The 26104-nt window shown below is 47.3% G+C and overlaps 1 protein-coding gene across 2 annotated transcripts in view; it reads left to right on the forward strand.

Moving 5' to 3' along the window:
• Nucleotides 1-26104, forward strand: part of LOC102689943 (protein kinase C beta type) — a 149528-nt gene that overhangs the window by 48460 nt on the left and 74964 nt on the right. For both annotated transcript variants that reach the window (XM_069181007.1, XM_069181006.1), the window contains exons 3-4: nucleotides 9611-9693; nucleotides 25849-25960. In XM_069181007.1, coding sequence (XP_069037108.1) covers nucleotides 9611-9693; nucleotides 25849-25960 — 195 coding nt within the window. The remainder of the gene's footprint in view (nucleotides 1-9610; nucleotides 9694-25848; nucleotides 25961-26104) is intronic.

The raw sequence follows: 26104 nt of genomic DNA on the forward strand, positions 1-26104 counted from the left end.
CTGCATTTCTACCTCTTTGATTTTTTTTCTTGTCCTGGTCGGCTCTCATCAGTGTTTTAAGGCCCCTGTGCTCAGAAAGGGCTGCAGCTGGACTCCAGATGAAGCAGGAGAGGGGGTGGCAGGCATCTGCGTGGCAGCACGGGCTCCTCCTGGCACCCAGAGCCGGGTGCTGTAGGCAATTCCAGATGCGCTTCAAATTTAGAGCGGCTCCTAGCAGTGTCCTTCCCTGCGTGCTCTTCTCCAGAGCTGGTTGAAGGAGAGAAATCTCGGCGCGCACGCTCTGCGGTCCAGATTTTCATGGGATTTTGTGCCGCCCCGTCTGAAGCATCAGGCCGTCGGGAGAGCCTCGCTCCCTCAGCTCAGCAGTGCAGTGTGCTTACGGCGTGTTCCCTCTGTCTTTCTGACAGATCTGGAGTGCCACAGCCCAGCTCTTTAGGGATCATTGTAAAGAAGAGCACCCAGCAGCACGCACACACTCCTCTGGTTGTTTGATCTGCTCCGAAGTCCCCCCTGGTTTGTCACAGTCATTGTCACAGCGGTGTCCTTGTCTCCTAGAAAAGCACATCCCTCATCCCTCCACCTGGGTCTTAACTAGAATACTTCCTGTCTGCTTCCGTCCGGCGCTGGAAAATCATGACGTGCCTAAATGCGCTTCTCTTTAGTTCTTACACTTGAGATGCTGAGGCCACAGTAAATTGTTTTCGCAGGGCCTCTGGTGGGTCCTGACACTTTCCAATTTCACAGTTTGCTAGCTCTGCTGACCTATAGCTAATTGCATTCTGAACCACTGAGAGGAATAAATAAGGGCAAAAAAGGAAACGGACTGAAAGTGTTATAATCAGAGAGTTAATTAAACCGTCTGCTGTGGCGTGTGCTGGTGACCACATGCACTGTCCTTGACTTCAGATCTGCAGAGGTTTACAAAGTACTTATTGCTGACCCGCCTGCTGCCTGCCTTCCCTTCCAAAAACACCACAGCAGCGACCTGCAGGGCTGTCAGGTCCTGTTCCAGGAGGAAAATGACAATTCAGTTGGTAATGGAGGAGCTCACTGTGTGAAGATCCCCAACTGTCACAGCAACACAGCTCTGCAGACACAGTAAACTGGGCTACACCAGTGATGTAGAGAGCTTTGCAAATGCAGTTCAGGCCACATAAAATGGCACATTCTGCATTTTGTGCTCCACGTAGGTATTAACCTTCTTTTTTGCTCGTAGTGGACATGTCTGTTCCCAAGTGCTAAAAAAAATTAGGTTTCTGCGTGGAGCTGGCTTTTTTCAGGAGGCAAGTAAAAACCTATCCACATCTCCAAGTGTGTATTCCTGTAGAATGGCTGTGCAAGGTGTCTCTGTTCCTGCAGACAGCAGGACACGTGATTTATTGTTGATAAGATATGTAGTGTCTGTATGTTTTAAGGGGGATACTGTTAAGTGGTTTAGAATCCATTGAAGGTATCAAAAGCTTTCTTAAGGACGAGTAGCTCAATTGGATTAATGGCTGGCCCAAATGCAGGTTGAGTTCTGGGATTGTGAGTTACGGCACTTGCTGTCCGTGACAGGGATTCCCCAAGTCGTGCGCAGTGGGCTGATGGCCCCCAATAATAGAGTGGGATTAGTGGGCTTTCTGGGCTCAGAGCAACCCCTGCAGTTTCCCAGGCACTTGCAGGCTTGTGGTGCTGTCAGTGAGCAACACACCTCTCCTCCAATCAGAGTTGACTCTCCTGCAGGGGGCGGGGCTGCCTGTGATGCGTTGAAAGGGGGAGTGGCTCAGAGGTGGGCGTGTCAGAGGAGTTTGCCCACACTTCCTCAGGCAGAGATGTGAAAAATGCACAATTGCCTGTCCCAAATCGGTTGAGTGTAACAGAATAATTAGGGATTTCCTTTTTTTTTTAAATACAAGTTGGCTGGATTGACAAAAAAAGTAACATTCTTTAGGATAAGCAAGAGCCAGAGCTGTATCCCCACTCTTGCTGTTCGCCCACAGGAGGAATAAAAAAAAAGTTAGATCTTTCTGTGTTGGTGTGTTCTTTCGCACCACACATTTGATATTCCAGACGGTGCATTGATTGATGAAGCCCAGTCTCTGCTACGGCTCTCTCTTTCAGACTGTGGTGTCAGTACTCTATTAGCAGTGTCTACTTAGGGCACATCTCTGTACGGGCTCGTCTGGTTTCCTTTCATCTGAGAAGGACAGCTGCTCTCCTTGATGGCACTTGGAGTTGCAGTGCTTCTTCAAGGTGCCATTGAGAATGTGTTCTCTCGCATCTGGTACCGAACTGTCAGGAGAAGCTGGTTTCAAAGCCCTGCTCTGATGTATTGTCATTCAGTGGCTCCAGAGAGGATTTCTTCCTAATGCTGCCTTGTGTTACACCACAGTATATATAGAGCACAGAGCATACCCTACAGGAATCACATCCTATTTACAAGTCAAACTTCCTTTTTTTTTCCCTATCATTATGATAAGTGAATAAAATGTATAAAATTTGCTGTTTCTGTAGATTTTTCACGTGTTTATGTCCCTTTGCACATTTTGGGGGAAAATAGTTGGATTTGTTGCATCTGGAGGGAAGGAAAAGGGACACAACCCAACGGACTCTTTTTAAATTATTTCACACAGCAGTTCCCCACCTGCACCTACAGAAATGGAGGAGGGCAGTGAGGCCGCAGGGCACACAACACATACCGCAAACCCCCACACTTTTAGACTCTGCTTCGGGCGTTAACATGCTGCGGAGTTTTCTTTCTTTCCTGCTGCCAGCAGTCCTGAAAATCAAGCGCGGACTTGCACAGGAGGTTTAAAAGATAGCCGCCAGGGCTTTGACCTTTTGGCCTTGCCTGGGGTGGGTATGGACCCTTCCTGTCCATTGCGTTGCGGGTCTTGACCACAAGTGGAAGATGTTTGCCGTGCAATTTGATTAGCGTGAATTCAGTCCCGTAATTAAGTTGCCAGCTGTACCACAGGCCGGTCGGTGGGATGAAAGACTATTTGGTCTGAATCAAGACAGGCCTGCCCCGAGTTCAAGCAGGGAACTCAGTATTTCCTGTGGAAAAACCGCTCTCTTTTTCTTAGAGATGTAGTGTCCCCGGCTGGTAGGATCTATGGTAGTGCAAATTTATTTTCACACTCATACTGGCAGAAAAGAGCAAAGGGTTTAAGATTTCTTTCTAATTAACCTTGTTGTTGCTTCGGCTTGGCGCCTGATGCTGTCTTTTCCCCTCCTGCCCAGCATCCCTCGTCTCTCGTTTCCTCGTTTTCGCCAGAGCTACTCATTAGAAAAACAGTCAAATCCTGTTGTGGTGATAAACCTGCTGTGCTTTTCTCCTGTTTTCCGTGTTTTGTTTGTGTAGCACAGAGACGGGATGTGCTCTCCCCAGAGCAGTGTTTGTGTCAGTGAGCTGATCCCGACAATAGAGAGTATTTAGATAGGGTTGAGTGGAAAGCAGGGTAAACGCTGTAATCCTATCGTGTACCTACAGTATTACTTACGTTAGCTTTGCTCATGGTGATGTAATTGGATTATTTATAATGGCGACCTGTAACTATACCCCCGGTATTCAGTGCAACCCTGGTCCAATCCATTGCCCTGTCTTTGGAAGTTTAGAAAGAATATTTCAGCACCTCACAAGGCTGTGCGGTGCATTTCGTACAGTGTGTCTGCCTGAGCCAGGTCCATGGGTTTGTCTGTACTTAAGGCTCCATGCGGGAGGGAACGGATATGAACTTCACTGTGTTAGATACTGAGACCCTTTAATTGAATTTGCTCTGCAGAGTCTGGGCAGATCCTTCCTGAGTGTGTTCCCCAAATGCTGTGTTCCTGTAGTGCCCAGCAGGGTCCCACCAAAGGCTGAGAGGTGTTAACTTCATGCATATTGAATGGTTCCATTAATAATGGAGAGAGCGATCTGCCTCCTCCTGAGCTCAGACAGGCAGCAATGTGAGCCTACCTCTGGGGGTGACCTTTTAAACGACTCAGGGATTCAGACTGACTGCAGCCCAAGTGTATACGAGACAGTCTTGCAGAAAACGCTTTTTCAACCAGGGACCACCCTGCTTATATGGAGAACAAAATAATTGGACCCATCATGCTGGCCACGTTTTGCTCCGGGAGTCTTCATCAAGCTGCTGTTAGCAGTATCCGTTGTTGTCGTGATGAGGATCAGAGCGAGATTTTACATTCATTTAGCAGGAGCCATGAGCTTTAAATACAAAATGGGAAACACTGAGCTTGAAGAGGCTGCTGATGAACAGGACGTAGGTGTTGATGTTGACACATCGTTTACATCTTTTTGCGATAAAGGGGCGCACAAAATGTTATATTTAGAGTTCAAAACGTATCATTTAAATCCAGGGATGTTATGTTAAAACTATGTAATATATTAGGAAGGCATCCTTTAGAACATCATGTACAGTTTCTTTTAAGAAACTGCTGTATGAGATCCCTCAATGATCAGACTGTGGAACCCCCAAACAGACAAGACGTTGTGAATTGACTCCAATTGATTGCGACCTTTCTTATGTTCTCCGGCAGTGGTTTGTGCTGCTTTTCGTATGACAAAGTCACACGTGCTTAACATCAAGGGAAAACTGAGCTATACGGACCCTTGAAATTGGAAGAATGTCTGCGAGGAACTGTATCTTTGGAATACTGTCAATGAGTGCATGCACTGTAGAGTCAGTCCCTTAAAAAACTTCAAGGTTCTGCAGAAATATTTTCATAAAGCGGTTTTGTTTGATGATTTCATTTGTGGAAGAGGAAAGGGGACAGGCACAAATGTAAGACACACACGTGTAGGCATCGTCGTAACACGTTCAGCCTGTGCGGTATAGCTCCTTCATGGTCCCTGCTCAGTGCTCTTCATGAAGTAATAAATCACAGTGCAGCTGACAAGCACAATTAGAGCTGGTGGTAAAGCTGAAGACTTCTTGCACTGTTGTACAGACTGACGACCCGCCACTGACCGAATAGCAAACTGCCCCTTGGTCATATTCTTTGTGTGCAAGAGCCATTTGCTCAGCTCTTTCTGAGGGGAGATTTAGTGTGACAGGAAAAGGCCTTATAAAGGTCAGCTTGGGTTGTTCATTGACTGTCTTAACCATCAGCTTGTGTGTTGAAGACAGGCTTTGTTCTGCTTCACTTAACACCAGTGCACAATGTTCATGAGTGATTTGGACTATGGAAAACCGCATCTCAATGCGGTGTTGCTTTGCTGACGGTCCACTGTTAGAGTTGGAGATCTGAAGGACTCCAGTTCAGGCAGTGAGCAAGTAAAACCTCTCTGTGAAGAAGTGCCTCTGGAGTGCTGTCTCCCTAGCTGTGCATGAGATGTGAATTAAATCACTGGTGATGTGCTTTATTGCTGTTCATCTGCTGTGGTGGCAAGCTGTCTACCTGGTGTTGTGAACAGGCCGCACCATTTGAGCAGCGCAAGCTGAGTCTTTGAATTTCCGCCGAAGAAATTTCTCCTCGAAAGAGATTGTGAAGTGGGACTCGCGAGACCCTTCTTCTTCTCTGACCGGGTTCGGGAGTTTCATTTGGAGACCAACTGAGCGAGTGTCTGGGGGAAGGAAAGGCTGGTGTCTCCCATTGCTGAGAGGAAGCTAATCTGACACCGAGGTCATTTAAGGCCATGGGTTACAGAAATTAAAGAGGCTGATTAGTGCTGTCTGCACGTGACTGCAGTATTCTGTACCCCTCCTTTCTGGAGTGATGTATATTGATGTTGTCGAATTAAAGATGTCACATGGACAGTCAATGCCCCTATGGACTGTTGTGCATGTTGAGTGCAAACATGCTGGGACCAGATACTGATACTGGTGCTGTAGGGCAATGGGAGTATGATGCCTTTAACTTCAAGATTCAAGGTTCATAATTTTTTGCCTTACCTACTGTACTTAGTTGTTAGCAATTTGCTTCAATGTACTCATGACAGTTAAACAATAATAATAATTATAATAATAATAATCACTTACACTTATATAGCACTTTTCTGGACACTCCACTCAAAGTGCTTTACAGGTAATGGGGATCCCCTCCACCACCGCCAGTGTGCAGCCCCACCTGGATGATGCGACGGCAGCCATGATAACACTCATAATTAACTCATGTTAACCTAATAACACTCACCGCACATCAGCTATCAGTGGGGAGGAGAACAGAGTAATGAAGCCAGTTCAGAGATGGGGATTATTAGGAGGCCATGATTGGTAAGGGCCAATGGGAAATTTGGCCAGGACGCCGGGGTTACACCCCTACTCTTTTCGAGAAACGCCCTGGGATTTTTAATGACCACAGAGAGTCAGGACCTCGGTTTTATGTCTCATCCGAAGGATAATAAAACAATAAAAACAGTAACACAAACATCAGGGACAACATAACCCATAAGATATAATCAAATGACTTAAAAAAGAAAAAACATGAAAACTAAAATAAATAAATAAAATAATGATCAGAATAATAATAAAAAGAAAGCTAATGCAGTATTAAAATAAAGTGAGGTCTGGGTTAAAGGCTATCAGTTAAATGAGTAATTTCTCGCCATGATTATCCAGAAGGAAATCAGATGTTTTAATGCAAATACAGGACCTTTGGGAAAGAAACTTTCGTGGCGGGGAAAATCGATCGCAAGGCTTTGAAATATTAAGCTTGGCAAACTTACATTTTGCACTAATACATGCTGCACTTTACTTTTAGCTTAGAAAGGAATATAGTCTGGCTCACAAAATGAATATTATTGAATATAAATAACGATGTTGAATTAATAAAGCTTAGCTTGGACATCAGCCTTAATATGCTCATGGCTCAGTATAGTTAATTTAATTCCACTGAAAGCAATTTAACAAAGACAATTCAGACCACTTGATCCTAGCCTAATGATTGGGAGGGATGGTATCGAGGCCATTATCAAGCAACATACCCCTTGGGAGGGATGGTATCGAGGCCATTATCAAGCAACATACCCCTTTTTTAAGATCGATGAATTATTTAATCTCCATGAATTCTTGGCATAATCAAGAAAAAAACAAATATTTGTCTGGTGGCTTTTGTGGACGTTTCCCCTTCGCTAATGAGAAGCGTGTGGGATGTGAAAGCCTGTTTACGCTGAGCTTCATGCGGAATTTTTTAATGGATTTTTTTTTTATGGAAAGCAAATTGTGGATCCTGTGGAGGAGACACACTCCCACCCAGCTCACCATTACAGCAGGACTGCAGAAATATAAATTGAGATTCCCCTAGCGCTGTGGCAGGTCAGGTCAGATAAAGATTGATATTTCATCCAAAACTGCAACCAGAGGCCTATATAGCCCTCCAGCACTTGTAAGCAGTCACACTAGATGTGCATTTAATAAGTATTAGCAAATTGGTGCAGGAGTGGGTATCGCATTCTTACTTGGGAGTAATTAATTCTGTTTGGGTTATGAAGGACTTCACAATGTAGGTGGTGGTAAGGATTTTCAAAGGTTGAGTTTGTGTGTATCTCGCCACAGTAAAGACTCCTTCCGCTGTACTGTACGTCTTTGGATCATCATGAGTTTTAATGTGCTCAGGCCCTGTGAGCCACCTTATTCGGGTTAGGACCCATCACAAGCACTGCAGACGGTGGACTGATGGACACCGAGCAATTCAAGAGCCTCGACTTTGTAGTCCCAGCTGTCCCGGCTTCCAGATGATGAGCCACAGCTGGGCAGGTCCTATAGAGGCACACTGGACACCCCCTGAGGGGACGAGCAGGGACACCCCCGGAAGGGTGGGGGTTCTTACACCGACAGTCCCAGAGGGGACTGCACCCACGTAAGGGGCTCTTTTTCTTTGTAAAAACACACACACCTTCCTCACACACAGAGTTCTTGTTGTGTTCTTGCCTGACGTGCCCTGCTTCACCAGTCTGCACCCCACTAAACAGGGCCAGTCCAGTCTGGTCCCCGCTGTGCTGGCGGCTCTTTTTTTCCCAGGCAGGACCCCAATAAATAGAGTAAGCCCAGCCTGGAGGTCACGAGGCACAGAGGTACACTTTCTTTTTTGCTTTTTGTTGCATTTTTCACTCTTTTTGAGTTATTTCTGGGCCCTGCTAACCTCACACTAGTGCGTCTGTTCCCTCACCTGGGGTGCTGACTTTTTACCATTGCTCTCCCACTACACACTGTCACCCTATCAAAGAAACTAATTTGACACTGTAGGTTCATCGCCACTTTAAGTTTCGGCAGGCTTAATCCACATCCCAAACGCAATTAATCTCGGCTGATCTCTCTCGTCCCGTGCCTTCCCCTGGAGCACTGTGGGAAAACAAATGAGGATTCCTCAAAGCTAGAGTTTTAGCTCCGTCACCATCTCTTGGCTCTCTTGTTGATCTTTTTTTGCGAGGGGGGGAGGTTCTGAAAACTGCCAAAAGTCCAGGTTGGAAATAAAACGTTGTATGTTTAAAAAAAAAAACTGTTGTGGACCCGAGAATTTGGCTGCAAACAGCAGCTGGTCCTGGATAAGTACATGGCATACTGTACAAAGAAAACTGCAGGGCTGGATTGTACCTTTCGCACAGCGTAGGTGGGATTGAGGGGGAGCACTGTGTGTATCTGTGGGCTTGAACACCTAGGCTTTATCTGTTTTGCTCAGACAGGGTTGCAATGCAGAGATGCTTCTCTGTGTAATTATCTCCTGTTGTAGAACCTTTGTGTTCCTGTGTCACTGATGGTCCTGGAAGAAAATTGGCCCAGGAAGAGTATGGTGGAGGAGAACAATGTTGCATTGAGAACTGTTTGTGTTTTTTAATCCCTGCAGTCTGCTACTCCGTGAATTCTACCCCTCTGGCTATCATGGTTTCATCTGAGTCCATTCTGTACTGTATTACAGAACTTTATTTGAATTTTGTGTGTGTGTGTTATTTTCTATTGCCTTGCCTTTACTGTATATCAGGCCTCGTCATCATCATGGGGATGTTTTGCATGTGGTGTTGTTTGGTATTTGTTTTTGCAAGAGGTCCTGCTGTTCGAAGCTCTCATAAACCGCCTGAGGACTTAGAGATATTTATTCCCCTGTACAAAGCTACCAGGTCTTTTTTTTTTCCCAATGCTACTAGTGTAGCTCGTTCCCAGGCACTGGAGAAGTCTTGGGTGCGTGGTTTACACAGGAAGCCAAATCTGTCTTTGGGGACCAGATTCACACATGTTGTGTGACAAGTGTTAGTAAAATGCCGGACCTTCAAATATGTTCTGTTGCAGGATTTTGGCCCAACCAATTGTCTGATTCATGTGTAATGAAGTCGGTTCCATAATCAAGGAGCTGACTGTTTCAAGCACATGCTCTGCAGTTTAACCAGACCCTCATGTTAGAGAATTGTAGAAGAAAAAAGTAGATGCATTTTAATTAGAATGTATTTTTAAAAGAATCCAAAAGTGACAGTTCTAAATTGATGGTTGCTGCTTAACAATGGGAGGAAAGGAGTGGAGAAATGTATTACCCAGATCTGATGGGTCTTTTGTCTTGCTACAGTCACGTTTTTGTTTTGCCAAGAAGATGACGGCCACCTTTTTATGTCAGGCTGCACCCTGAAGCTCAGGGAGATGGCGGTTTCACTGGCGCGGATTTTTCTGACATTTGTCCTCTTCTCTCTCGGCAGTCTGCTGCTTTGTGGTGCACAAACGCTGCCATGAATTCGTCACCTTCTCCTGTCCTGGTGCAGATAAGGGACCAGCTTCAGACGTAAGTAACATCTGTCACACTTCTCTCTAGGGAAAGGGTGCACCACTCCGCCTTGCTCAACCAGAGGGGGGGGGAGTTGTTCTGCTATCAGGTAGGTGGGGAGGGGGAAGTGGGAGGGGCAGAATGAGGAAGTTCAGGTAGACCCCGCCCACCTGTGCTCTTGAACTCAAACTCAGGAGGTGAAGCACCAAAAGCACCAGAAACCTGCAAGCACCCTGGAGGCAGTAGGGCTTGCTGTGTCGCAGACGGCACCCAGACAGGGCTGACTAATCCCGCTCCACCCTTGGCGGTCCACAGACAATTGTGCACAATGGTGTGATCAGCTCCAACGACTCGTCCAGGGCTCTCCGGGACTAGAGTCTCTCGCTAGGAAGCCTGACTTGGAGATCATGCAAAATTCTTCTGCTGAAAGGCTTCACTTTCGCTCCAAAAACCAAATGGCGCGGACCCCCTCTCCGGCTTCTTACTGGTTCCACTCGTCCTGTGCTCCGTCATCCTGAGCCCCTGCTCTGCGGGCCCAGTTAACGGTGGATTCCCAGACACCTGCTCGGCTGAGCGTGGCGCAGGAACACGGGCGAGACGCTGTTCAAGCCCCGTTAACATGAGATGGGGCTCTTGCGGCGAGTAACTACATTTGCCAAGCAATTCTGCACAGAATGGTTCTGATGCTTTGCAGAGTCCCAAGCCACTCGTGTCATGAAATTCCCAGTCTTGTGTTGTCTTTCTCTGATTTTTCTGTTTTTCGGGGGGGCTCTGCTTGATAGACCACCTCTGAACCTAGCCTATGCCTGGCTGTGACTGTGGCTTGCAGGCAGACCCTGCTGGAGAGAGTCACAGTACACTCATCAGCTCAGCCCCTGCTGGGCTACGCAAACGCGTCACCAGAGCCCAGCGGAGGCTTGGTGTGCAGTTGCAAGCGTGAAAAATTGCCTGCACACGTGTGTAAAGGGGCCTATTTAATTTGAAGAGGAGTAAAAAAAAAAAAAACACAAAAAGGACAGAAGCACAGCTCTGAAAATAGCAAGGCACAGTGAGCTTCGTTCCGAGGTGTGCTGTAATTCCAGCTCTCTCTCTCTCTCTGGCTGACGCACCTGCTGCTTGGAGCTCTCCGGCAATCAAGGTCTGCTGAAGGGCTTTCTCATCCCCTTTAATGAGCGAGGGAGGCCACTGCTGCACGTTTGAGAAAATGAGTGATTATTTTTCATCTCGGAAAAATCCTGCCTTGGCGCGTGCCTGGCAGGGGGGAGGGATGAGGAGCCGGGCTGGATCAGGGTGAATGAATCGCTGCGTGAAGGCAATCATGCACATTACACAGGCAGTGCATTTCTGGAAATCTAGTTAGGGTCTAACCTCTTGGCAGGTTTGGCTCTCTGAATTATTTTTTCCCAGCCCCGGAGCCTAGGCCTAGCCGCAGGCAGTGAAAGATTTCTGTGTGTGCTGTCAGGGGCCCCCGGGAGATGTGAACGGTCTTAGCCTGCCCTTTGGAGCATTGTAGATCATGAACCAAATCATGAAAATCGTTGCTGGATTCAATCACAAAACCTGGGAACCTGGGAGTGGATTTCAAGGAGTAGGTTTGGGGAAGCTACCTGAAAGAAGTCATGCTGCTCCAGCTTCAATCAGCTGTGATGTACAGTAATGATCGGGTGGGTTGTGACAGCTTCAGTCGTGGTGTTCAGGCACCCTTGCTTGTGTGAGTGGCTCTCTTCCACGACTGGGAGAGACCCTCTGTAGCCATCGCTGGCTTTGTGAAAGAGCAAGAGTGCCCTCTACTATTCCTGGCGAGACTTAAGCTCCCTAAAAGCCTTTGAAGAGGTACGCTGATCGATTCCCCCTGTCCTGTTTTTGTCTTTTCCCTTTCTGTTTCCCCCCACACTGTTCTCAAACGATCTGTTGTGTGACGCCACCTGAGCCTTTTGTCAAGAGATCCTCAAGGCACAGCGTCAACCCTCAGCACAGATTCATATCTCCCCTCCCCTCTGCACATAAGCCTATGTGGTTATTTGCATAATTACGCGGTAATCCATTTATCAGTGGGGGTGTGGGCCCACTCCAGAACGTCTCAGTGCGGATTCAGCACACGCACACATTTCTCCACCTTGGAGCCCGATCTCGGAAGATACGTAGAGCTGGGTCTGGTCACTGCTGGGATGGGAGGCCTCTAAGGAAATCCAGGTTGCTGCTGTAAGTGGTGTTGGTGGACCAGTAGGGGGTGCTGTTCCCACTGGGCGAGAGTTTCCAAGCCCCTTCCCCGGTATAGCGAGTGGGGCGTTGTTGCTGTGGTGTTGGCCTTCAGCTGAGATGTTAAGCTTGTATTCTGACCTACAGTACTTGGAGGAGTGTTAACTACTCGTCTTGTTTTTCTCAGTTCTCAGCTTGATTTCTGTACTGTTTCCAGAACAATGTATGTAATATAACATGGTGACCAATATTACATACAGTATTAAATGAGGTCTGTACGCTGTACACGTTTTGCATAACATCCCTTGATTTACATTGTACTCTTTTAGGTGCTCCTCCTAATGTTCTGATGGCCTTTTTTACTGTTTCCCCACAATGTGTAGAAGGCGTTAATGATGTCAACATAAACATCTGAGTAGTATTGGATCTGCAGGCTCACGGTTCCGCCAGTGTCCGTCCCTGGCTTGCAGTGATCTCTGTATTCCTTTGTGGGACAAAGACTTTGAGCGCGGAGGGGATTGAAAACATGAATTTATTGGGCTTGACAGCACCCAAGTGCCGCACTTTCAGGTAACAGATTTGTGTTTTTTCACTGAGGTTTGGACAGTAAACAGTATAAATCGAGTTCAAGACACTGGTACATTTTATACCCCCGTTAATCCACCTCGGAAAAACGGCCTTCTCATTCTGCATTCCTTTTTAACCACGCACAGACGTGCAGTAGGACTACAGCTGCCTGCAGCCTAATGGAACAGCCTGTTGTTTTATATAAAGGAATAATAGCGAGTATCATTATCGTCACCACTGACCAGTCACTTACAGTTGCTGTTGCTTTTATCGATGTTTACACGTTTAAATTGAATGGAAGGAAAGTCTAATTGTGATTAGATTACGGTTAAATGCAGTCTTAAAATTGGAAAGCAAAGTGTCAGCAGAAAATCACAGGGGACAGAAGTCACACTCTAGCTGAGTGTGTACGGTCAGCATGACAGCAGGTTGAATATCCATTCGGCAGGCTCTGATTAGACACTGTCAAAGGCTGTAACATGGCTCAGAAAGCTGGGAAAAGGACATCAGCAGACTTGAGCAAAACTGGATGCATATATCACACTCCATCTACTAATGTGTTGGCTAAGTAGAACTAAACTCCTCTGTTATAAAGTAGCAGCTATTCTTCGACGATTCATGTAGTGATTAGTTGACCAGCCGACAAATTACCCAGAGAAATCTGATGATATTTAGAGGGTTAACCAAACCATCTGCTGCAGAGTCACTTATGCCAGGACCTCGGTTTCATTTCCTCCTTGCAGATGAAGGCTAGCAAACAGTTAACCTGCCACTGTCTGAACTGGGCACCTCCTGATAATAAGCTCTGGTTAAATAATACTCTTCTTATAAGTAAAAGGCTCTTTAAATCATTGCAAAAATTAATATTTCAGTTTTCCTTCTGTCTTTTCCTTTGGCAGATGGACATTTGCCTAATTCAAGCCTGAATCTGAAGGTCGATTTGTTTTTTTTTTTACCTGCCTATAAATACCTTGAACATCCATAGAGGACGCTCGACTAATCTAAGAAGTTAGCTTCTGTTTAATTAAGTTGTAAAGCTGGGACGCACTGATTAGCTTCTCCTTGGATAAATGGCTGATTGTGTTAATGAAGGGACGATGTTAGGGTGCCCGACGCAGGACCACCAGCATAAATATAGCCAGTGTCAGCTTCAAGACTGCACTCTTCATCATTGTTTTCAAAGGGAGTCAGGTGGTGTCTATTATAGAACTGGGTTAATTAGAAAGCCACCACGGAACTGAGCTGCTGGATCCTTTGAACTCTGCTACAGTCTCTCATAATGAAACCTACATTCATCCCTCGCCAGAGCTCAAGAGTTCCCACGGCATTTATCATTACAATGCAAACTGCAGTTGTACTGTAATGAAATTAATTAATATGTTTAAAAGCGGAGGGGAGCGAACAAAATGAGTTTCCGAACCTGCTTGCAAATTGCAGTCAGTAAGCTGGTGCCCTGACTCACTGAGGGGGGATCTCTTCTGTTCCGCATCGCAGTCTGTGCGATTTGCTCTTTTAATTGCAATCTGTGCTCTTTGCTCCTCCCCTCTGCTGTGCTACGCTTGTTCAGTGCTATTTTCATATTGCTCCTTGTGTTTTTTTACAGTGATCAAAAATGAGAGGAAGCTGCCTGCGTCTTAGGAAATCAATTAGATTGACTGTACAGTATCTGGAGTTTGTGAACAGGTCATAACCTCTGTCTGCTGTTGCCACTATACTGACACCCTAGTTCTCCAGCTCTGGGAGGGAGGTAGGTACAGTTTCTAGCAGCCTAGCTGGGCCAAATCAAGGAGAACAAAAGGCCGATTGACAGAGCTTTTGCACTTTAGAGCCACACTTTGTGAGAGCAGAAGGTAGTGCAGTTATGATGAAGGACCTGACAAGGTCCAAGGTGACACCAAGGCAAGGAGAAACAGACAGACAGTCGGATACATTTGGAGCCCATCTTTGGAAGGCTGAGGGAGAAAATCAATGCCGATTTGAAATGAAAGAAGAGGGGGGTTGAAAAGAACAATGTTTGTTTAAAGGTCATGAATACTTAACTGTGCTGAGCAGCCTCTAGTGATAAAGCAGGGACCGCACTTTTGGTATAGTTGCAGAATCATCCTGAATTATTAACGGACTCTAAATAATGCACAAATAGCATCTGCCTATGTGAGAACATCCCGTATATTGTATGGATTTGTATATTAGTAACAAATCAGTAATGCCTTATAGATGATGGTATCGGATGCTGTAATGTTGTGTATGTGGACCTTGGTCTTCTACTTGTTGTTCAGCTCTTGGTGACCTAGACTAATTATTTAATTAGCCCCAGGAGTGTAGTACTACTGCTCAGGCTCTGAACTGCTGAATAGGTATAGAAACTTGAATGAAATTAATTTTGAGAGCAATCTAATGTCGAAGACCTACAGGAGAATCCTCACTATTTAAGAACATACATTTCTAATTCCTAATTGACCTCTCGGGTTGGAACAAAACCCAGAAATTCTAGGCCCGCCAAGAAAAAGGATTTGCAGCCCCTCCCAGAGGGGAATCCCCATGCTCTTGGGTGATAACTGGGAAGGGCGATGTCATCTGGCTGGATACGCTGAAGAACGTGGTATAGGAGGTGGTTTGGGTTGGAACTAGCTGTCAGGATATCGTCTGAGGCTACCAGGGTGTGCACCCAACTCTCCACGATACCCAGCCCTAATCGCACCCCTCCAGCTGTCCCTGCAGAGGTGCCGGGGTCTCGCATGCTCTGATCCTCCTGGGTGGGTTCGGAGTGGAAGGCTTGGCCGCCGCTGCCCCCAGCCTTACTCTGCGTCTTTCGACTGGCCCAGATGGACGCTCTCGGGCGGGACCCGCTGGGGGGTGGGCCTGAGATCGGTGCACCCTCGAGGTCGGAGAGTGGGCGCCCCTTCGAGCCGAGCATGGCTGCCTTCGTCCAGGAAGCTGCAGTAGACTCAAGAAGGTGGTGCAACCGCAGCAGGGTAACAATGGCTGTTGCTGAATTTCCACGGTGGTATCAACACCTCCTCCTCCGGCCTCCTGATGAGGCTTTTCTTAGCCATAGAAACCCCATGCAAAGTCAGCCCAGAACCCCAGAGCCGGGGGCAGATGCCTCTGCGGAGCTGTCACATGCTTTATCAGCTGAGCAGCTGGGTAGAAGACGCAGACTACAACAGCCTGGATTTCGCCTTGTAAAGTGGTCTGTCTCAGCCTTTCATCTAAATCGGTCTTTTTCGAACAGATGTCTTTGCTTTTCACGCCTGCCAATCCGTTCCCCAACATCCACACACCCTCACACGCTCAGGAGTCTTGGAGCTGTTGAGTTATTTAAAGATGACGTTTGTTCCCAGGCTCTTTATTTTTTGTTGTTGTTGTGGTTGTTGCCGCAGTTGGAACAAGTGATGCTTTTGGGAACCTCTGCCCTGAAGCGCTGATCAAATATTCTTTCTCTTTTGCTTCTCCATCTCCCTCTCTCCCCCCCCACCCCCCACCCCCGACACCCACTCGCGCTGCATCTGCCGAAGACTTCCACATTGTACACCGATAGCCCACGCTGTCTCCGGGCCCTGCCCTGCAGGGCACACTGTTCTGTCTGCACCTTCATGTGCGGCTCAGTCCGATCAGTCTCCAGCATGAGACGCGCATGTGTGTGAATGAATATCTAAGCTGCAGTGCAAGATGTGCCCGGGTTTTTTACTCTAAACGACTCTCTAGGTAGCATGATCAACTTTGTTCAAGTGAAAACAAATATTGCATGCCGTTCCCTGGGTTCGAAGGGTTATTTCTCCCTGGCCCTGATGGTGTACACTTTAAAGAGAGGTGGGGGTCCTCTTTTGTCATCTGCCGCACTATTAAGAGTTTTTCTGTTTCTGTTTCAAATGTTTGGAAGAATTCCTGCACGGTGCATTGTGCACATGTGGTAGTGCATGCATCTATCCTATTTTTACAGTACATCTGTACACACAAGTGCAAAACTACTTAAGGAAGGCTGCAAATAAAGAATTATCCTTCTACTGTCTTAGTGTCCAGGAAGACTCCTCACTCCTTAGACTGGTACAGTACAGAGGACATTGTTGGTGTGGTAATTATTTCTTGTTTTTATAACATATACAGTACATGCATACAGTAGTTCTTGCTTTGATAACCTAAAGTATATAAATGTTCTTTGTTTAGATCTATATCCAAATAATGAAGTCATGAGAATTTGCCCTGGGAAATGTTTTTTCTCATTAGCCGCATGAACATGTGTTGGTTCAGGATGTTTTCTAATTTGCATACAGGCTGTAACAGTATGTCTCATTTGCATACAGACTTTTAACAGTGTGTCATGTTATTACATGCTTTTGGTATGAACTGAAGGTGGACTGCCCTAAAACAAAAAAGAGACCTTGATGAAAATGTATATCATAACGTTGTCAAAGCAAAAAAAAAAAAACATTTTTGGGGGGAACGTTCTGATCCAGGGCCAGCTACTATAGTCAATTTTGTAATCATGCCATTGAGTGGTTGTGTCGTCTTGTCATCTGCTCTGCTGCTGCCGTGGTAGTAATAATAAAAACTAAAAACTAAATTAAAAAAAAACAACATATTTGTTGCCATCCGTGGGTCCTGGCTAAGCCTGAATTTTCTCCAGCAGCGGAAAGGCAATGAGTTATTTAAAGGCTTATTTTTCTCGGAGTGAGGAGACGTCAGTCTGCTGGAGGATGTAGTTATTTGGCTGTCAGAAGGCATTAAGCGGACGGCGAGGAGGGAATTAAGGGCTGTGAGTTTTCAGGAGTCGGGAATGAGAATATCGCAGCGCCAGTGAGGGAGAGAGCCGCCGATGTGTTCGGCGAGCCGGTGGCACTGCGGTCTCAGCTCGGAAGCGAGTCGGCTGCGGCCGGCTCCGGGTAGCCGGAGATCAAGCGGGGCCGCGGGTTGCGAGATCCAGGGCACTCAGCCATTGTGAAAGATTGTAGCTTTGCCGTCAGAGTCTGATACACAGCTTGTTAAAAATGCAAAGCGCCCCCCCAAAAAAAGGACGTTTGTCGCGATAAGACTGCTTTTGTTACTCTGCACTGCAGTCATACCTGTCATTGACTGATTTGAAAGTGTGCAGAAGAGGCACATGGACGTTTATTGAGTGCATTCCCAGAAGGCAGGCTTTCGGCACTAATAAAATAATGTCCTGTAGAGTGTATTTCAACGACAATCGTCGATGTTGGCAAGCGGCTCATTGGTTGCGCAATTCAAATCTTTCCGTAATTGTTCCTGGAATTATTGTTGCCAGTATTAACCAAATAGACAGATTTTTTCCGACCACAATTAGGTTTTCTTCCCATTCAAGTGGCGTTTCAGGAATTCCTGAACAACGTGCTCGTATCAGTGTGAACATGTGTAACCTGCTCTCCAGAAGCCAAGGTTTTCAAGGTTAAAAGCTTCGATATTAAATCATTCATCTTCCTGACAGGCCCTGGAAGAGACAGATAAAGGAGCCACAGCCGACGTATCGATTGTTATTGTTTTGGATATGGGTTGTATAAAGTCAATGATATTCGTGTGTGAACCAATCTGTCATATTGGGAAAAAAAAAATTCATTTGAGGATTAACCTTGAAGAGCCTACAACAGTTAATAACTAAGTGGCAGCAGTAGAGGATTATTGATCTTTTTAATTTTTTAATGATCCAGCAGCCAGGGATTATTGGAAGACCAGTAATGTTGATTCTATATTGGTGATACATGTAAGTCAGGCTGGATCTGTCTCCAGGTAGAATTCACACAGTTAGCACACCCAAAAGCCACTTGATTGCTCCCCTCTGCAGGGGCCAACGCAAAAAATCCGTTCACTGTGAAGTTAGAGAAAGAGCCTTGCTCATCCGGTCTAATCTGATTGTCCAGTACAGGGTCGAAGAGGGAGCTGAAGCCTATCCCAGCAAGCAACAGGCGCAAGGCAGGATACACCCTGGACACCACGGCTGTCCATGGCCAGGCACACACACAGATACAGACACGCACACAGAGTTCACACAAGGATTGATTTTCCCGGGAGCTAATTAACCTACCGGTATGCCTTTGGGGGAAAATGGAGCGCCTGGCCAAAACCCACACATATCATGCAAATCCAGGGGTGCACATGCAAACTCCCCGCAGACCGCACCCCAGGAAATGAGCCCAGGGCCCCAGTTCTGCGAGGCAGAAATCCTACACCAATGCGCCAGTCCGCAATGCTAAAAATGTCACTCACATGCAAATGACCAGTTCTGCACCAGCTGTGCTTGTGAGATGGTGTGTACAGGCAGTAGTTCCTCTTTTAGCGTGGAGCTGTTTCACTCAAGGGTTTGGAAAGCAGGTTCAATCACTCAAAAACCCTGGTGCTGTAAGCCACCCAAGCATACAGAGCATAAGCTTTGTGTTTTTTAATTATTTTAACATCATGGCTGTGGAAATTGTCCGGTGCTGCTTAATTTTTCGAAAGCATTTCCAAGTAATCGGAGTGCTTTTTAGAGTATTACTGTGCACCCAAAAAAATAAATAAATAAGGTTTACCAGGTAAATCCTTTTTTTTATGCAAAACCCCTGCTGGAGCAATAGGACCGTGTGATGCCTTCCGAGCATTCTTGCTGAAACCTGGCCCCTCTCGGTCAGTTTGAGCGATGACATCTGTAATTATCCAACCAGAGCGGAGCAGAGCTTTAGAATTCCCCTGTGTGTGTGCTTACCTCAGGAAGCCATCACTCTTGAAAAAGTACGTTGCAAAAGTCTTAAGGAAATTCCAGATACTGCATCTGTTTCTCCATGTGTTTTTACATTCTGCCACTGCCTGGGGAATTAAAGATGGCTTTTCGTCTCCTGGAGAACCCCTGTCCATTAGGTTGTATGCAGCAGGTGACTTTCTACATATCTCGACCACTTTAACTGATCAAACCAAGCCATTTAGAGACCATTCGAGACCCTTCGCCCCTCAAGTTTCACTTCATTGAGCCAATTACTTGCATACTGTATGTATATTCCTCATCTAAAAGATTGGGCTTTGCGGTGGCTCTGTGGCTAAGGATCTGCACCTGTGGCTGGAAGCTCGCTGGTTCGTGTCCTGTGGCCGGCAGAGGAATCCTACTCCGTTATGCCCCTGAGCCAGGCCCTCCACCCCAACTGCCCCTGGGACGCCGTATAAACGGCTGACCCTGCACTCTGACCCCAAGCTTCTCTCCCTGTCTGTGTGTCTCTTAGAGAGCAAGTCGGGGTATGTGAAAAAGACAAATTCCCTATACAGGAAATTGTAGATGGCCTAGAAAGTAAACTTATCTTATCGTACATACATTGGAATTCTTAATCTGACCTCTGATCTCTTGGGACAAAAACAATACAACGGACACCACCACACAATGCAGACACCAGGAACAATAAATAAGTTGGGGACAATAAATATGTAGTAGTGAGACAAAAAAATGGTAACCCATGCAAAAAGTCCGTAGTGCAGATGTGTATTGAGTCTGAGGCATTGCAGTTAACCGCTGAGCCTGCGTACTGCAGCGGGATAGAAGCTGTTCTTGAGTCTAGTGGTCCGCGCTTTAACAGTGCGGTACTGCTTGCCCGAACGCAGGGGGGAGAACAGCTTGTGGCCGGGATGGCTGGGATGCTGAATGACGGATTGATGGATTGGGCTTTATTGCGACAGCGGATGGTGTGGATCTCGCCGATTGAAGCTAAATCAGATCCTATAATCCTCTCTGCCATTGCCCACAGCCCTTTGTAGTGCATCTCTCTCATGCATTGCAGTATCGCTGTACCACACAGAGATACCACCAGTAAGGACACTTCGTATGGTGCTGCGGTAAAGGTTCATGAGGATCTGCTTCCCCATACTGCTGGATTGAGGCTCTCCAGGGCTTGCAGTGGAAAGCCATGTTCGAAGGCTCAATGCAACACATGAGAAACGGGAAAAATGCCTACATTCCGATTGAGTCTCATTGCAGTAGTTTGGGGCAATAGCAGGTTGTTTTTTCTGAGGTGTGCTTTGCTCATCTGCAGCAAAGAGGACACAGGGAGGAACCCAGCTGTGTCTAGAGGCACTCCTTCAAGTGCCTTAAACAGCCCAGGAGGTACATTCATCCATCAGTGCCACTAGTGGAGGGAGTATTCTCAAAGACCTGTTTAGCCCCTCTCTTACTTTTTTGATGAGCGCATGCGCGCTGTGAGTTTGTTTTGGGACTGGTTTGTCGTATTTCAGGAAAGGGGAGAGGGTATTCGCAGCCCTTGTGAACGGATGTTTCCAAATCCAGAGCCAGACCCTCCGAGGTGCCTGCTGGGAGCTTTTCCTCTGCTCACTTGTGGCGCGCGTCAGGGTGAAAGCGGGCCCCCGTCTCTGTGTGACGCGGACTCGAGTGAACTCCGCAGGCCTCTCCACCCCCCCGGCTAAAACGCACCCGGCTTCACTCTGCCCTGTCACTCCTCATCCGGCCCCTTCTGGCGGGAGAGACATCACCAGTAATGAGGAGCGACTGGCCGATTTAGCATGAAAACCTCGGTGCGAGATGCGCCTGTAAAGCAGATGAGTTCCTGGCTCCCCGCGACACAACAAAGATGAACCTGTGGGTTTGCGGCCCAGGAGGCAGCTTTTCCACAGCAGCTCCGGGTGTGTGTGTCTCAGGGTGGGTGTCTGTCCGTCTCGGGTGGTTCCTGAGGTGTTGGATTTTACTTACTGGTATACTCAAAGAGGAAAGTCGCAATAAGCAACACACATCCCTGGAGAATCAGCCCTTCTGTTTTGCATTTTCTTGTCTGTTGACCCCTCATTTGTTTTATTGGTGGTGTGTGTGTGTGTGTGGTGTTGGGGGAGTGTCAGTGCTTTGGATGCAAGTCTGTACACCTTTTGTACAGCGGATACTATGCTTTATCCCCCTTCAGCTATATTTCTCTTGCTTAGTGCTTTGCTGTTGCTTGACTACCAGCAGCGTACTAGGCCAGGAACAATATTAACAGTATAATATAAACAGTATAAAAGTGAATGATTGACAGTTTGTTTGTTTTTTTTCATGGTATTCTCTCCCTTAAAGGCAGCAGACTATTTTGTGGGCTGTTAATCCCGGAAACCGAATTGCTCAGTGGCGCACATGAATGACAGTGGTTAAACTGTTTTGCGCTCTAGTGATTGATAAGTGTTTTGGTTCGAACAAAGCCCACGGGGTGACGCTCATGAATTTTTCAGGGACCGTTCCCGCCTGCCGTCTCAGGTTACCGTAGCAGCACGCGGGCAGATGTGCTGTGCTGCAGTCCCATGTGCTCCCCACAAGGAGACGACACACTCTTAATTTGTCCCCGGAGCCAGCGTTACACCGCAAACATCAGTGCCGGGCCGGGGAAAGGAAAGATCGGAACAGAAATGCACAGGAGGGGGGGTCACGTGGAACTTCGTATCAGCATCTCAGTTGGTCTTCACTCAGGGCCGGATTTTGGTGTTCGTAGGCCCTGGGCACTACTAACTACGAAGAAGAGGGGTGAACACCAATTGAATGACGTCAATTGATATGACGCACTACTCTAATGCTGAACCACGTGATTGATGGAGCGAGTCGAGAGACCGCCACTTCGATACTCCTCGTTTCTAGAGAGCGTGTGGTTATTGATTTGGCGCACCTAGAGTCGATCGCAAGCATCTTGTTTCAGCTCGTTTTTTCCCTAGTCACTAGTGTCTCCCTCCTTCGTAGGCCCTAAAAATGTCGTAGGCCCTAGGCACTGTGCCTACGGTGCCTAAAGGGAAATCCGGCACTGTCTTCACTGTAGTTACAGTCCGTCGGCGAGAGCCAAGTATTATATAGACACAAATAGAGCATCGTCTGCTTTCTTGCATAAAATAATGTGGTCCCTCAATGTTACACTGCCTGCCACGTTTGGATGCACCAAGTCAGTCAGTGCCAGGCTCGCTGTGAGAGACGAAGAGTGATGTTTTTTATTGATTGCATAATCCCCGAGCATTAAATTGTAATTTTTTAACGGCATTCATCAAGCTGTGGAAATGAATATCGGTGGGGAGCGGGCATCCATCAGATGTCCTCTCGCAGACCGCATTCGCGTTATTGTAAATGACATCATCAGAATTGTTCTGTGGTTCTGGTTTTATCTCGGGACTGCAGTGGCAAGACCCTGAGCCCTTCACTCAAGAAGGGTGAAGGAGAAAAGATGACGGAGCCAGAGGAGCAGACAGATGTCTCCGTCTCCCTTGTGTCCTCAAGACCAGCACAGCAACTTCTATGGAGCTGCAAGGTGTTTCCTCCACTGAGGACACCCATAGCACTTCTGCTGCCGTGCATCTTGTATGCGTTCCAGCTGCTGTCATCTGAGGAACTGGGAGACGCTGGTCCAGCTAAACAAGTGACTGGTTCAAATACAGCGTTAGGAGCTTGGACACTCTGCTGGGTCCCACACACAAGTCAGCCGCCGATTTCAAGTGACTTGGATAGGAAGCGCTGATCCACGTCAACACTCAGTGTTCCTGAATTGGAGGCTGCAATTTCTTTTTCCTTTCTTTGTGAAAGGCTGGTTAGAACAGTTTTTTTTGCGGCGTAGTTTATGTTCACTGCCATAATTCGCCCTGATGCATGTCTAGCACTGATGAAGGGTGTTTTGCGATGAGAATTCCCGAACCTCCCAAGCCCGTTGATGGATCAGAAAGGGCCTTAGCGTTCGGAACTGAGAGTCTCTTTTACCCCCTCGCTAAAAACAAATATATGTTTCGATCACTCTTCTGATCTGCCAGCCTGAGAGCACAAACTCCATATATATCATATATCCATGCTCCTGAGTTTGATTCTGGGATTTTCCTTCTTTGCTCCCTGTGCTACTGTGTCTTTCCTACAAGTCCTCTCAAGTTCTCTCCACCTTCTAACCACTTGCTATGTAGGGTCATTAGTGTCTATTAATCAATCTCTGTCCTGCAGTGGGCTGGGTACAGTCGTGCCTCCTGCCCTAAGCTTCTGATGCCTGCTAGATGTCTAGGATATTATGCAATTTTCCTGGATCCTTCTCCGGTGTCTGTTGGCAGCGTCTCTTTCCTCCTGTGTTGTTAGTCTGTGCAGGATGCTTCAGACAAACTCCATGCAGTGCGGTTCTGCAGGGCCCCACGGCTGAGCTTCCTTGCGAATGCCTCACTGCCCTGTCCTCTCCCGGCACCCCTGTCGGTCAATCCCCCCTTTTTCCCCTGCTCCCCATCTTGGACCCCCACAGGCTCACGCTGGGGAGAGGCCACGCGGTCAGATGCACCAGTTTCGGGGTTGTACCTGGGGCTGAGGCTGCCTGAGGAGCCGACGGTGTGTGCGCGCAGTTGGAGAAGGGCAGGGGTTAAGGGCCGGCTCTCTCGCCGAGGGGCGAGGGAGAGGGCGGGAAACTGGGAAAAGAAGAACGGGGAGAGGAGGGAGGGGCCGGCCGCTTCTCCGAGCTGCCACCAATATAATAATAATAATAATATATAACATTACTTTATTAACCCTTTACAATTTCTTGCATTGGGAATTATCTTTTCGCAGACACCAGCTTGCTCTCCACGAGACGAGCTTGGGGTCAGAGCGCAGGGTCTGCCGTTGAACGGCGCCCCTGGAGCAGTTGGGGTTAAGGGCCTTGCTCAGGGGCCTAACGGAGTAGGATTCCTCTGCCGGCAACCTCCCAGTCACAGGCGCGGATCCTTAGCCACAGAGCCACTGCTCCGCCCCAATAGCGAGCCACCTCGGAGGAGCATGTTCAGGACGCTGGAATGCGAAGCCCTGCTGCATCAGGGCTCACTCTGACCTTCAGAAGCGCTTCAGATCATTTCCCAGCATCACCGAGACTGGGCCCGTTGCTCCTCTTCGCCGGCTTCCATTCTTTCAATTTTCCTGCTTTATTAAGAAACCGCCAGGAATGAGGTTGCGGTTGTCTCCTGCCTGTCTCCGATGAGCTCTCCCTGCCTGTTGCCCCAGCCTCAGTGACATTTCCCGCCTATAATGGCCTGTCCTCCACCAGCTGTAGCTGTGTCAGGCCCGCCTCCCCTCTCAGTTCAATCAAGAGGCTCGGCTATATTTGGGGCCTGTTATTTTGCCTGTATTGTCTGCTAAGAGGCTGTCAAGCGCAAAACATATTTCCCCAGATTGATTGCTGTTGACTCAGACTGCATCATTGTTTGGGCTTGACAAGCAGCCTCAACAGCTCAGGAGCTGTGCCAAACTGCCTTTTCTGGGAATGGTAGTTAGGAAAAGCTAGCAACGCCAGGGCCAACCACAGGGTACCCATGGGTAAGATTTACAGGGGCAATTCCTAGATGTGCAGGGGCTGTTAATGACCGGGATGGGACAGCAGCAGGTTGCCATGCATTTCTGTGCTGAATCTGCAAGTTGTCTCCGGAAGGAAGTGCTTGTCTAAAATGTCCCCTTGCAGGCGGTGGTCTTATTTGTCACCCTGTCCATCTCGGGTGGTTCCAGAGCTCTGGCTGGTGCATGTGATGTGTTGGATTTTACTTACTTGTATACTCTAAGAGGAAAGTCACAATAAGAAAATAAGAAGGGATTCAAACAATCGCTGCTCACGAAGCTAACTGATTCCAGGATCTTATCCAGCTGTTTCTTTACAGGAAGCCAGGGCATCGGCTTCAACAACATGACTGGGGAGCCCGTTCCATACTCCCACAACACTTTGACCAAAGAAGTGCCTCTTGTTCTGTTTTAATTGCTCTTGTGTCCTCTGGTTTGTGTTTCACTTCCACTGAATTGATTTTGTCAACGTCTTTGAGGATTTCTACTCTATCCATGGTTAAGAAAGGATTTGTTTCTTTAGCCTATCAGTGTAGGACATTCCCTTAACCCCCAAATGATATCTGATTCCACTTTTCTAGAGTAATGCTAGAGCAGCAGTGCTTTTTCTATAGGGAAGAAGCCCAAATTAAGCACAATATTCTTAATACTGTAGTACATTGTACAATTTTAACATTCTTGACTTCTAACACTCCTGACACGTTGTTCGCATTTTTAATTTTCCCCTAAACTAAATCTGTAAATGATGTGTGAACATCAATACCAAAGCCTTTTTTGTTTCCCCAAGAATAGCCTCTTCTATCACAGTGTTTCCCATTTTCTATTTCTAGTTTGTTTTTTCTTCCTAATGTATTTCTCTGCGCTCGCCTGCTTTGAACCTTATCTGCCAGGTGTCTGGAAAGTCTCGTATTGTCCCTGTTACATTGATTACATTTCTGTACTGTTTGATAATCTGCCTATCGTGGTGACATCTGCCACCTTGACTACTTTCCTAACTGTTCCAGAATTTAGATCAATCAGTCATTTTCCCCTTATTTAAGCTCAGTCTTGTGCAGTGGGTGCCGACTAAGCAAACAGAAAGCCGTTGTCTCCTGTTGTTTCCCTGCTGACATGCCCCACTGGTGCCCAAGTCACTCGTTTGCTGTGTGTTTCTCTTCCAGGACCCCAGGAGTAAGCACAAATTCCGGGTGCACACGTACTCCAGCCCCACCTTCTGTGACCACTGCGGCTCTCTACTCTACGGCCTCATCCACCAGGGGATGAAATGTGACCGTACGTATGACCGCTGTCTCTTTCGCCCTGCGCGGGGATCGCTGACCGCGGCTGGACGCTGCACTGAACTCTGGGCAGGCCTCTCCTGTCTGGTCACCTTGCTTAGCAGAGAAAGGAGGGAAAACTCCGATGGGTGGATTGCTG

This window comes from Lepisosteus oculatus, chromosome 19, assembly GCF_040954835.1.
Source record: "Lepisosteus oculatus isolate fLepOcu1 chromosome 19, fLepOcu1.hap2, whole genome shotgun sequence".
In the NCBI taxonomy this organism is placed as follows: domain Eukaryota; kingdom Metazoa; phylum Chordata; class Actinopteri; order Semionotiformes; family Lepisosteidae; genus Lepisosteus; species Lepisosteus oculatus.